General features: G+C 43.2%; 1 protein-coding gene across 6 annotated transcripts in view; it reads left to right on the top strand.

Annotated features, from left to right (window-relative positions):
• CXH2orf76 (chromosome X C2orf76 homolog) overlaps nucleotides 1-12,338 on the top strand; it is a 57,396-nt gene extending 45,058 nt beyond the window's left edge. For all 6 annotated transcript variants that reach the window (XM_055120798.1, XM_055120800.1, XM_055120795.1 and 3 more), the window contains 3 exons: nucleotides 1,931-1,968; nucleotides 3,971-4,052; nucleotides 12,171-12,338. In XM_055120798.1, coding sequence (XP_054976773.1) covers nucleotides 1,931-1,968; nucleotides 3,971-4,052; nucleotides 12,171-12,247 — 197 coding nt within the window. In that variant the 3' untranslated portion in view covers nucleotides 12,248-12,338. The remainder of the gene's footprint in view (nucleotides 1-1,930; nucleotides 1,969-3,970; nucleotides 4,053-12,170) is intronic.
• Nucleotides 12,339-13,363: the final 1,025 nt, after the last annotated feature.

Here is a 13,363-nt window from a genome sequence, read left to right as displayed (position 1 = left end):
TGCAATATCACTGCAGTTTCAACCTCTTTCGTTTTGTGTATTTGGTTTTGGGGTCCCATCCAGCAGTGTTCAGGGCGTACTTCTGGCTCTGTGCTCAGGATCACTCGGGTGGTGCTGGGGTACTGTGTGCAGTGTGGGAGGTGGGTGCTGGGGATCTCATCTGTGTCAGCCGCTCGTCAGGCTACCATGTTCAACTATACATCACTACCTCTGAGATATTCTGAACCAATTTGTCTGGAATTTACTGCTCAGAACTCGTGAGGTAACCTTCCTGATAAAAATCTATCTACCTTTTCCAAAAGAGGTTAAACTTACAGGACCTAAGATAATCTTGTCCCATCCACATTCCTTGTGTACAGATCTTCCATTTGGTGTAGGATTCTTGGAGTGTCTTTCTACTTGCCATTTGAGATGTTTTGAGTTTCACTGATCATTTAATGAAGTCAGTTATATCTCAGATTTACTCAGATGAAATTTTTTTTAACAGTGGGTAGTGGCTCGGCTGTGGGATTATTGGCCTCTTCCATTGAATCTATTCTGAGGGGTGTGTGTGTGTGTGTGTGTGTGTGTGTGTGTGTGTGTGTGTGTGTGTGGCGTGCATGTGCACTTACATGTGTATTTGGACATGCTTTGATTAATGTTTAACTCAATTTAATATTTTTCAGGTTATTTGATAATCTGTTTCTAGGGGAGACATACCCAAAAAAGATTTTCAGGGCTTACTCTTGACTCTAAACTCAGGGATCACTCCTGATGGTCTTAGAAGACCATATGGAGTGTCTGGAGTTGAATCTGGGTCAGCCAGTTAGAAAGATGGTTCAGTGAGTAGGGCACTTTCCTTGCCCACATCCTGCCAGCAGTGATCTCTGAGTGCAAAGCCAAAAAACAAACAAAAACTTGCCAAGTTGACATCAGATTAGGGCACATAGACATAGTAGTATATTTTGATGGTAGTGGTAGGGTAGAGGGATGAGGTCCCTTTTGTCTCTCAAAGGCAAGATATTTGTCCAAACCCAGGTAAAGAATTTAAATGGTAGGGACTCACGCGATAGTACCATGGGTAGAATGTTTGCCTTGCATGCGGCTAACCTGGGTTTGACGCCAAGTTGAATGGTCCCATATGGTCCCTTGAGCAACACCAGGAGTAATAACTGAGTGCAGAGCCAGGAGTAACCCCTGAACATTACTGGGTGTGGCTTGAACACAAAAATAAAAACAAAAATAGACAAAAAAAATTTGGGCTGAGGGGACACACTTTATTATATTTATTGGCTTTATTGTAAGAGGACACTTGTGAATTGGGGACAAGGCAGGGGGAGCCCTGGAAAGAAGACCTGCCTCTGTGCCCAGATGTCTCTGGCTTCCAGTTTGGAAAAGTGGGTTGGCTTCCTCATGTCCCCTTGATTTGGGTCTGGTCGCTTTTCTCTGTCCAAGATATCTCTCCCACTCCCTCCCTCCTTCCCTCCCTCCCTCCCTCCCTCCCTCCCTCCCTCCCTCCCTCCCTCCCTCCTTTCCTCCTCCCTCCCTCCCTCTGTCTACTCCCACCCCACCCCCTTTGATCATCCTCTTTCCCTCCCTGTCCACAGCAGTTCCTGTGATTCTCCGGACCATCTGCCCCATTTACATTCTTGAAGGTTAATTTGCAGAGTATTTTTATTTTTTTTTTAATGTGCACTAGAGTTTGAAGGTACTGGTGTGGCAGAGTGGGGAACTCCCACTATACACAGCCAGGAGTCAAATCTGGGACCCCTGTGAGCAAGGTGGTGTTCCAGCAGTTTGAGTCATTTTCCTTGCTATACTGGATACTAGGTTTTGAGCCTGGTTCTAACTTAAAATTTGCAGTTTCATAGCCACTGCCCTCTCTCATTAAAAACATTAGGGATGGTTTTAAAATTATCTTTGTAAAAAGACAACTTTTTTTTTCTTTCAGATAAACTAAAGATTATTCATCAAGCACATAAATCAAAGGTATGTTTCATACAGATGTTACATACAGTACTATGCAGCAAGCAGTCACTCTTGGTTGTCTTAGTGCAAAAACTAGTTTACTTCCATTATAATAACTCTATAAATCCTCTTCTCTAGCCTTCTCCGTTAAACAAACAACCTAGCCCTTTGTAGTAGGTTCTTTGCTCCAGAGTGACCCCTGGTGTTTTCCAGGGCATCACATGTGGTGCTGGGGATTGAACAGGGTTGGCCAAAGGCAAGGCACGTGCCTTAATCCCTTCAGCCCATCCAGCCTTGAGCAATGTATTTATTTAAAGAAGGATTCTAAACTTAAGCCACTTTGAATATTTTGGGAATTTGACTTTATACACGCTTTCGTCTAACCCATAATAGTTCTAGTTTGATGCAGACCGTATCTCCTAGGATGAGTCAAGTTTCAAGAGTATTCTTTGCCTTTTATCAGAAAAGGAGCCCATATGGCTTCGCAAATACAATATCAAAACTCCAGAACAATGCACCCACATGCCCCCATTTGTGCCTACTCTGCTTGCAGCTCTTTTCCCTTCTGCATTCTGTCCTAGAAGCTTCACTGCCCCAGCCTATCATTTTTCCCACCCAGCTGCGGCTGACCTGAGTTTGATCCCCAGCATCCCCTATGATCCCCCAAGCACTGCCTGGAGTGATCCCTGAGCTCAGTGTCAAGAATAAGCCCTGAGCACTACTGGGTATTCCCCTCTCTCCCAACAAAAAAAAAGCTTTGTGGGACTGGAGAGAGAGGTATCTTTGGGGGACCATATCCAGTGCCTGAAATTGACCTAAGGCTGGTTGCATGCCGGGCAAGTACCTTAGCTTCATTCTATCTCTCCAGCTTCTAGCTATAGTTTAATGATAGGCAATATGTGGCTAAATGGTTACATGCTGCTGTGTGCCCAGCTTTGGAGGTCACCAATATGTGCTATTTGGGGATAGATACCCACTCAGAATTTTCTCCCCAATTTATGTTGTTTAGCTGAACTGTTGAATAGCATTGGAGAACAAACTCAACTTCCTCGACCTGAAGTCCCCCAGAGATGTTCTTGTTTCAATAGGTCCTGGGACTGTGCATTTGCCAGGTAGGGGAAGGCTCTTTAGAAATGTAGACACTGTCCATATGAGGTAGGCTTGCCACTCTCTGAATTCAGACTGGGGGGCCAGGGATGTGGCTCCCGCAGTAGAGCACAGGCCTTGTGGGTCGAGAGTCTGGCTTTGATCTTCCCAAGCCCTTCTGGGAAGGGCTCCAGCAAACAATGAAATTAAACATCAGATGAGCCAGAGCTTGAACCTCAGTTCCACAGTGTTTGGGGCTGCAGCTTAGCCTCTGATCCCTGCTGGGCTACTGTGAGGAGGAGGTGAGACAATACTGAGGACCCCCCCACCCCGAACCCTGACATACACACAGAGAACTGTAAGCACTAACAGTGTTGGGGGGGGTTCATGTGCTTCCTCTTCTGTCACCCTCACACAGCAATGGAAAAGGCGCCCTTGTGCTCCCTTTTCTGAGAGCCGAGGAAGCTGCAATTTTGCAGTTCGGCTGAAAACACGCAGCTCAGCAGGGTGAAGCCTGCCTGACTTTTCAGATGGAGCCCCGAGCCCCTCGGGCCTGTACTGGGCATGAACTCAGCAGGTACTCAGTCTCTGTCCACGACTGTCCTTAGGACGGTGGGACAGTATGTGACTTAGATTAGAACTCCGACTCGAAGGAAGTATGGCCTATCTCAGAGGAACCTTTCTAAACTGGGGTGAAAGGGAAGAACTGAGGGCTGGGGCTCAGTAGTAGATAACATACTTCCTGGCCTTGCTTGTGTGCGGCCCGAGTTTCAACCCAACCCTCTCTCTCTCTCTCTCTCTCTCTCTCTCTCTCTCTCTCTCTCTCTCTCTCTCTCTCTCTCTCTCTCTCTCTCTCTCTCTCTCGCACACACACACACACACACTACAAAATTACTAGTCTCATATTAATCTACATACAAATTTTCTTGCTTTCTAGACAAATGAACTGGTGTTGAGTTTGGAAGATGATGACAGGCTCCTGCTCAAAGAAGACAGCACCCTGAAAGCTGCTGGAATTGGTGAGCCAGAAAGCCGAGCACTTGGGGACTGGAGCGATAGATAGCACAGCGGGTAGGGTGTTTGCCTTGCACGTGGCTGACCTGGGTTCAATTCCCAGCATCCCATATGGTCCCCTGAGCACCGCCAGGGGTGATTCCTGAGTGCAGAGCCAGGAGTGACCCCTGTGCATTGCCAGATGTGACCCAAAAAGGAAAAAAGGAAAAAAAAAAAAAAGAAATCCAAGCACTTCTGAGGAGGCTCTTGCTCTCCCGGCCCATCCGGGCTGCCTGGCCGAGGCTGCTGGGATTGCTCCCTCAAACCCAGTGCTCCCCCAGGCATTCGGTGTTACTTGATAATTATTCAGAGGAGGAGGACGAGAGTGATGTACATTCAGATCATCCAACTGAGGGCAGCAGATACCTGCTCTCCAAGTGTGCAGAATGCAAATAGTTCTTTCGCCGGAGGTATGCTCAGAATTCTGCCGAGGGTTGTGTTAAGTGATTGACAGGTTATTACTTCCTTAATAACCTACTTACTGTTATCAGCAGCGTTTGAACTGATGGTTGGAGAGAAACGAGGCTGGGAGAACTAATGTGGAATAATGAAGTGAGATGTTGTTTGTCTAACATGCAGCGTGGTTTCCGACCGTCGTCCGGGATCATTTGGGGCCGACCTAGTCATGGAATTTCAAGTAGGAGCTTAGTGTGTGCTGCTGAAAAATTGCCCGCCTTAGCCTTTCGGCCTAGAATATGCGTGCCATTCTAGTGTAAGGAAATGCTGTGTGACGTGTTTTGTGACCATTAGATGTCACTCTAATTCTGCTGATAGGTACACCCAAGGAAGGCTCTGGTCATCGGAGGGGAGATTTGAAGCGGGCTATGGGAGCAGTTGAGTATTGTGACTGACCGTCCTTCGTGATCTGTGACTAATGAAACAGCAGGCATCACCGTGAATCTGGCCATTATTTATGTGGCCTGGGAGAGGAGAGCCCTGTGAGGAAGCTTGATATATTTTATGACGGATGTTCCATTGTGCTATTTTCAGCTCGTACGTAAGGCTTTTGCTTTTGAATGGCACACGTGGCTAAAGTGAATTTCTGGCAAAAATTCCAATTTAAATAGGGTTTTAAGTAGGATAGTATGAAATTTCAGACATGTTTTCTGTTATCTACACTATGTGCTAGATTTAGTGTTTTTTTCCATGAATGCATAATGTGGATGGATTGTTATTATTTGAAACACTGTTTTTTTTTCATTTGGGATTTAGTTGGTTAAGAGACATTGTATCATTTTAGCGTAAGGCCCTGAGAAGGTAGCCCTACTTGTTGTTAAGGCTTAGTTTTAATGAATCTAACAGGCTTTACTGACAGTCAGCCTCGTGGAAAAGACTGAGAAGTTTCAATACAAACTTAACAGAAAAAGTAAGATTTTACTACCTAATAAAGGTTTGGATATCTCAAACAAGCATAGAAAGAGTGAGTTCTCCAGGAAATGGTGTCTGGCCTATTGTTGAAGCCTTCTGGTTAATAGCTTAAAATCCTATCTCAGTCTTTATTCCAAACTCAGTTCTAGCTGGGTTAAATGTTAACATGTGACCATGTGATACACTAAATTTAGCTCGGTGGTGTCATAATCTTGAGGAGAACCTTCTAAATGAGATCTTAAAGGCAGCAGCCGTGAAGCAGGGAGAAGTGATCGATTGGGCCACCTAACAAACTAACAGAGTTAAGTGAGCACCAATAAACTATAAAAAAAATAGTTTGAGCACATATGACAGGGAGCACATATGACAGGGGTTTAAAAGCAAGCTCCCAGAACCGCATGGCTGCTTCTTATAGCCTAGTAGTTCTCCCTCTGGGAGAACCAGCAGGCTACCGAGAGTTTCCTGCCCACATGGGAGAGCCTGACAAGCTCCCCATGGTGTATTCATATGCCAAAACCAGTAACAATGCTGGGTCTCATTCCCCTGACCCTGAAAAGTGCCTCCAATGTGGCATAGTAAGTAAAGAGAGGCTTCTAAAATCTCAGGGCTAGGACGATCAACAGTATGATGATGATGATGATGATGATGATGATAATGATGATGACGACGACGATGACAGGGAGTTATTGGCTTGGCTTTATAAGGATAAAGACCTCTTTTCATGGACATGAAAAAGAAGCAAGAAATTCTTCCCATCGATGAAATAGCTAACTGGTGACAAATTGTGTATGAGGACAGAGAGAAATGTATGTGAACATAGAGCCTATCCATTATGTGCCATATCAGATGGCGTTAGGAGGCCTCGGGGTCTGTGGCTTTCCCAGTCCGATGCTGCTCACTCTGTCGGGATGAGTCTGCTAGACTGTCTTTTAGGGGTGTCAGAGGTGAACCCTTGTGTGCTGCTACTCTTTAGCCCCTAACTTTCTGTGGGTCTCTGACCTGTACAACTCTCTGTCTCATCTTCTACCCAGTCCTCAGCTGTCCCACTTCCTGTGGGTGTGGTGCTGTTCCACGGGGCCGGAGGTGGCCTGTGTATAACTATCCAGTGACTGCAAGTTGAATGTGCTGTGTGATTTATCATTGGTTTTAAATGTGTCTCTTTCTGAATGCATGCCTGCAGGTATGTGGGGGAAAGAGCATCTGCCAAAAGTGTAGAAGTGATTTCTCTGGGTGTCGATACTGATTCCCTGTTTCCCCCTTTCTTCTCCTAGTTTAAAATTTTGTGCGATAGCTTATGTTGATAAGTGGTGAATTAGGAAGCCTATTTTAAAGACTTGGCTCTTGAAATGTACGTCTTGTGTGATCTTCTGTAAACTGTTTACCTTCTCTGAGTTTCTATCTTGATTTCTGTAATGCAACTTTTTGCTTTTTTGGCCACACCCAGTGATGCTCAGGGGTTACTCCTGGCTTTGCACTCAGAAATCACTCCTTGTGGTGCTTGAGGGATCATATGGAATGCCAAAATTGAACCCGGGTCAGCCACATGCAAGGTGAATACCCTCCCTACCTGCTGTACTATCCTTCTGGCCTGATTTCTGTAAAACAAAACAGAAATAATAAAGTCTATTTTAAAGGGTCATAAGGAGTGAATAAAAGAATGTACTTACTATTACTGGGGGCAGTGCATATAAACACTGTCAAAAATTCTTATTTGGAAACCATTTTTGCAGAGGGAAGTTGACAATGCCTTGAATTTTTTGAAAGGTTCAGTTGTTCTTTGTTGTTAATTTCAGACGTATGTAGTGAGCACCTGTAAAGACGGGAACCAAATCCCTCTGTGTCATTTTTGCTTGTTGGAATCAGTCTTTGATCAGAATTGAGCCCTGCCTACTGTCCTTCACTATGAGGACTGTGAGGAATGATTTAAGGGTTTCACAGTGCCCTCCTGCTCCTAGAGCCCGAAGCCTGGGTCACAGGTGACTTCAGGTATCTGGGGATGGGGGTGGAGGGAGGGTGCATGAGTAATGGGGTGGGGTGGGGGGTGTCCCTCTCCTGCACTGTTCTCTCTTTTCCTGGAGCCTTGTTGCCGGGCTCTGGGAAAAATGCACCAGATAATGCTGAAGAGCAATGAAAGATCTTTAAGTGGAAGTCGAGTTGAGAAAATAACCCTTGAAGTGTGTGATTTTTCTGGGGAATTTCCCCTGCCTTGCTGCTGTGTTTGGTTAGGATTTTAAGAGGTATAAGAAAAATTCTAAGCCCTCACGCTTCCTTTTTTACCACTTGATCTTGCTGTAGAGCTGTGCCTCGGCCATCACGGCCAGTTACCATGGGAATCATGCCCATGTAACAAATTTATCATTATGACTTTTTGACAAAATTCATGAAAGGCAAAGAAAAGCTGTGCAGGAGAAACTAGGGTAACAAACTTGTTTGATGATTTCTCTTTCTCCCAGAGAAACTCCCCAATTCCTACTTGGGCCTTTTATCTGCATTGCAGATCCCAATTGCATATCCCCCGCCTGACAGCAGGGGAAGTTTTCGCTTGTGGACTTAGTGCTAAGATACATAAGTGAAGAAGGTTTGCATTGTCAAAGGAAGAAGCCGGCTTTAACTAGAACTGTTGCTTAGAACAAATTCTTACCTTGTTGCTAACAGTTGTAGTTTGACAGATGAATTCCCTTCAGTAATACACTGGCCTCTTAGAATTCTGTGGGGTAGGTATTAGTTTTCCCTTTCTTTTGTTTTGCTACATCCTGTGGTTCTCCTCTGTTGAATTCCCCCTGGGTTTAGGAAAGAAATTGTGGCAGGATAACTCTCCTAATACCAGTCATGTTTCACTGGAAATATTTTTCAGACAAGACCCGGTGGGCCCAGCCACCTGGGAAGAGTTCGGGTCCCACCTGGCCCTGATCTCTCGTGGTTAGTTTCCTCTCTGCTCTGCCTGTCACCCGCATCCTGAGCCCTGTCGCCAGCTCTCTCCTTTGCACAGCTTCTGCAGTGATGTTCTCTGGCCTCTTCTTTATCCGGAGCCTGTTTGAGTTGTGTTGCCTGGTGGTTTGGGGCCCTTTCTGATCCTTTTTGTGTGTGTGTGTGGGTGGAGGAGGGGCGGGAATGGCATCTGAGAGCAGCACAGGTTTTCTTCCTGGACAGCTTGTTTAGAGGATTGTCCTGCAGACTAACATCCTAGTGGCCTTAATCAAGTTCAGTGAAGCAGATGGGGGGAGGGCGGGGTCCCGGGTAATCTGGCGTTCCAGAGCTGGGCGGGGGGAGAATGAAGGGAGGTGATCCCTCCTTTTCCATCCTCCCCTCCACATCGTGGTAACCTCAGGCATGAGAGCAGCCTTATCAGAGGCTAGATCCCCCCACCCCCACCCCCGCGATTTTCTTCACAGGTTACACTGACATCTTCCCTGCCAGCTAATCTAAAAGCAGATGTTTGAAACAAATAGAAAATTAAATTAAATGCACAGTAACCAGGGATTTATTTGCCTCTGGATTACTGCCCTCCTTTCCTGAAAACAGAAATGTAACTCGGTCGGGAGCCTGGTCATGAATGGCTTGTAGATTAGGTTTTGTGAAATTTGGAAGGACCGTCCTGAAACAGGAGAGACAGTGAAACTTTGTCCTTTAGATCTCAGAGGGTTGTGAAACCAGACCCTGCCCTTCATGTGCAGTTTAGCTGGGTTCATACCCGCAATTATCATTACATCACAGCCTGCCTGCTCATTAACCCATTGTACCACAAAGTCCGTGTACGTGATTTGCTCTGTTCTCAGGCAGCCATGGCTGAGCCTTGGTACTGCTCTGATACCCAGAGAGGCTGGGGCTAGAGACTTAGAAACTGCAACAAAATGTTGATAAGTTTATTGTTGTTAAGTCAGTTGAGAATTTCAGGACCTTGCATTTAATTTTTCTGGAGATTTTATATTTAACGTTAGTTTTTCTTAGATTCTCTCATTTAAAGCCCTTCTTTTCTCAAAAGATGTGTGCGCAGAAACACAAAATTATTAACGTCATGTCCAAAATTTGAATGTCCCGACTTGTATTCATTTCATCAGGCTTGAAAGGCAGCATTACAATGATCCACAGATGTACTCGAAAGGTTCTTACTTGATTTCATTTGATAGTGAGACGAAGGGATGAACTGGTGTATTTATTGGATTTTAGATTGCACATTCATTTCGGATTCACATGCCGAGGCACTCTGTATCCTCGTGCACTGCCGCCCGCAGCACATTTAATTTAAAATCAGGTGCCCTGGGGGACTGGCACGCAGCAGACTTCCTGAGGGTTCTTCCGGAGCCATTTTAAGTAGAATTTGGGAAACAAGAATGTGGGATAATAGTGGAAAGGGTGATTATGTAGAGGTCCTTGAACATCTTTTGTAATTCATTTTTACTTTAATTGGCCAGTGAATTTACAGGATAAGTACATGAAATCTTTCTCAAACATTTTCAACAGAGCTTTATAGATTTAAAAAAAAGTTTTATATCTATTTTGGATCACATTACTAAAGCTTAAAATCCACTTTATGTCAAAGAACCTTTTGAGAAACAATTAATTAATACTACATTTTCCACCATGTTAATGTTAGGGAAAACAATGTTTTTTTTTTAATCAGCTTTATCAGCCAGAAGTATTCAAGTGTAATCTGTTTGTTGCTCTAGAAACAAAAGTCCTTTTATCAGGAGAGGAAGAATTAAATCTTGACCTTAGATCATCTCGTTTTAGCTATTTTATGAGAGATGGCATAAATTCTTTATATAAATAATGGATTCATCTATAAGTTAGTTAGGCCCAAGGGAACCTAGTGGCAAGACAAAAATGCTTTGTCAGTCTTTTACATCGGCTTATTCAGAACCTATTAGTACTATTCTGAAAGCTGTACAATGTATTCGTTTCTCTGAAGGGGTGCAGAGAAATGTCAACGGCTGGAAGTGAAGATTGTAATTACAGTTAGCCTGTACCGAGTTAAGTGCTGTGTGGGCAAAGCACTGTGCAAAGTTCTGTATGTAAATAGCATATCATAGATAAAACTTTGCTCTGTGATTATTAAGAGCTGGGTGCGTTTGCTCTCATTATCCATTAGGAAGATGACTAGAATCATTTGCAAATGATATAGGTCTGCCTGCAGGGCTTTCTTCCCTTTTAAAAGGAAATTCTAAGAAGATGGGTTTCAAAATTTCTTACCTTTGAGTATTGCATTTTTTGAAGACTCTCCTTTTATTTATTTTTAAAATAAGCAGAACAAAACATTTTACTGATATCCAGGTTGGTGCATCTAACCCATTCTTTGAAATGCCAATTGCTTGTAAAACTTAACTATACTTGAACTTATCTTTTGGCCAGGGTGCTTTTGTTTACAGCCCCCTTCCTGATTCCCAGTTTCTCTGCAGAGAACTCCCTGCCTGACCCCCAACTCCCAACCCCCGGTTTATTCTGACAAAAATTCACAAGCTGATTTTCATCAAGATTCATCTTTATTTAATCTTGAAGATACAATAGGGCTGGAATAAGGGCCTCGGATTGTGCTGACTTCATTTTCTTTCAACAGTTTTCTGGTTTCCATAATGAACAAATATAACTTAAGATTGAGAAATATTTAATTTGATATTTTTAATTCCAGCAGAAACATTTGTAATGAAATGTCACGCTAAGCTCTTTAATTCCATTCTTTTGTGATAAATTCCAGTGATGAGATGAGAGTTGTGAAGAGAGCGTGGTAATCCTTGTCATCCTTCCTTATCCTATTTATTTGGCTTGAAGAGTTTTACTTGTCTGTTTTTAAGAGGATATGTTAATTGAGTGCTCAGTATTCATTACAAATAATCTTGTCTGTTTTCTTGTCGGGATTCTGAAGGCCCTTTTGCTCTTTCTGTAAAAGCTAAGCAGACTGTATTAACTTCTGGTTTAATTTTAAAAAAGGAATGTGGAACTTGTTGGCGCAACACCTTAAAGAATTGCATGTTTAATAATTGGAAGGCTTTCCATCAGATTTGTCTCCAGCCTGAATTAATAATGTTGCTGACTTATTGTTTTAGAAGACAGAGTCCTTGACCTGCTAGGTTGAAAGAATGGTGACTGCTCTGAACCTTTGTGGGTCCTTTAGCTATGCCGGATCCCCTGTGAATAATTAGAGGTATTTGAAGGTATTGCAGTAGAAGCCAATTTGTGTCTTTCACTTTGCATATTGTTGAAGCCTCATGAATTAATCATAAGCAGGCAAAAAATTAACTTCTTCAGACACATATTTTGATGGGTCATGAGGGAGAATGTAAAGTGATCTGTAAAATATTCTACTGATCCTCTAAGTATTAAATTATTATACCTACAGGCTAATTTCAGGGTGGGGGGAGGAGTTTTTCATCTGCCTTCAGTAACTGAGTAGCAAATCTGGAAAAAAAAAATTTTTTTTTCTAAGATAGTTATGGGGACTATAAATGAGCAATTTTGTGATTTCCTGAAAACCTGATTCTTGTGTTTGCTCTTGTTTTTCCTAATTTTCATTTCACCTTTAATTTATTTGAATTCTAGATTCATGTTATCTCCAACTTGTACTTCTTATTGATTAAAAAAAAAATGTGAAACCCAACAAGTAACTCATCTTTTTTATTTGAGGCATCTGAAGCACTGAATCAGAGTAATTGGGATTTCCTTACTTGTTTAAAACCTAGTTTTATATTATAATTTTCCCATTTTCTGCTTTTCTCTTATAGCCAATGAAACCGAAATTGCATTCTTCTGTGAAGAAGATTATAGGAACTACAAAGCTAATCCCAGTTCATCCTGGTGAAAACCTCATGGGCTTCCCTTTTGCATACCTGTATTAAGCTCTTTATTCCACTGTGAGTTTTTGAGATTGACAAATAAATTTACAAAATTAATCCCAAACTCTGCTACTTGAATTACAGTTTATGGTGTTTTCTCTGTCCAGGTTTCATTTCTCTCTCTCATTTTATTCTCTCTCTCTCTCTCTCTCTGTGTTATAAAGTATTATATGAATTTGTGTGTTTCTTTGGGGGTTTTGTTTTATTTTGGGGCCATACCCAGCAATGTTCAGGGGCTACTCCAGGCTCTGCATTTAGAGACTACTCCTGGCAGTGTTTAGGGACCATATGGGATGCTGGGGATTGAACCCAGGCTGGCTGCATGCACGGCAAGTGCTCTACCTGCTGTACTATCGCTCCAGCCCTTGAATTTAGTTAATGAAAGAAAGTTAAAAATTATCAGGGAATGTTGATTCTTTAGTTATAACTATTTTTTGGAAAGCCAGGGTTATTTTGGTGATTTGCATGGTGAATGTTTTGTTTGATTGTTTGTTTTTGCTTTTTAAGTCACACTCGGCAATGCACAGGGGTTACTCCTGGCTCATGCATTCAGGAATTACTCCTGGTGGTGCTCCGGGGACCATATGGGATGCTGGGAATCGAACCTAGGTCAGCCGTGTGCAAGGCAAACACCCTACCCACTGTGCTATGGTTCCAACTCCATGGTGAGTGTTTTTAATAATACTAACTACCAGCATGTGAAGAGTTGTGGTTTCAAGGGGGCCTCAAAGCCAGCATAGCAAATTAGAACTTGTAGAGATGTTGGTTACCTCTAGAATTCTAGTACTCCTTGAATCCTTAAAATTGCCCTCGGGTAGATTAGTTTCAGTGAGGTAAATATTGACTAACTCAAGGAAACTTATTATTTTTGAAAAGTCAACTTTGAAAGCACAATTAACTTACTCAGAAGATGCTTTGCTATGCTGGGGCTGGAGTGATAGCACAGTGGGTAGGGCGTTTGCTTTGCACGAGGCTGACCTGGGTTCAATTCCCAGCATCCCATATGGTCCCCTGAGCACTGCCAGGGGTAGTTTCTGAGTGCAGAGCCAGGAGTGACCCCTGTGCATTGCCGGGTGTGACCA

The sequence above is a fragment of the Sorex araneus genome, chromosome X (assembly GCF_027595985.1).
Source record: "Sorex araneus isolate mSorAra2 chromosome X, mSorAra2.pri, whole genome shotgun sequence".
Lineage (NCBI taxonomy): Eukaryota > Metazoa > Chordata > Mammalia > Eulipotyphla > Soricidae > Sorex > Sorex araneus.
Note: the sequence above shows the minus strand (reverse complement) of the source record. Positions and strands in the feature narration are given on the sequence as shown.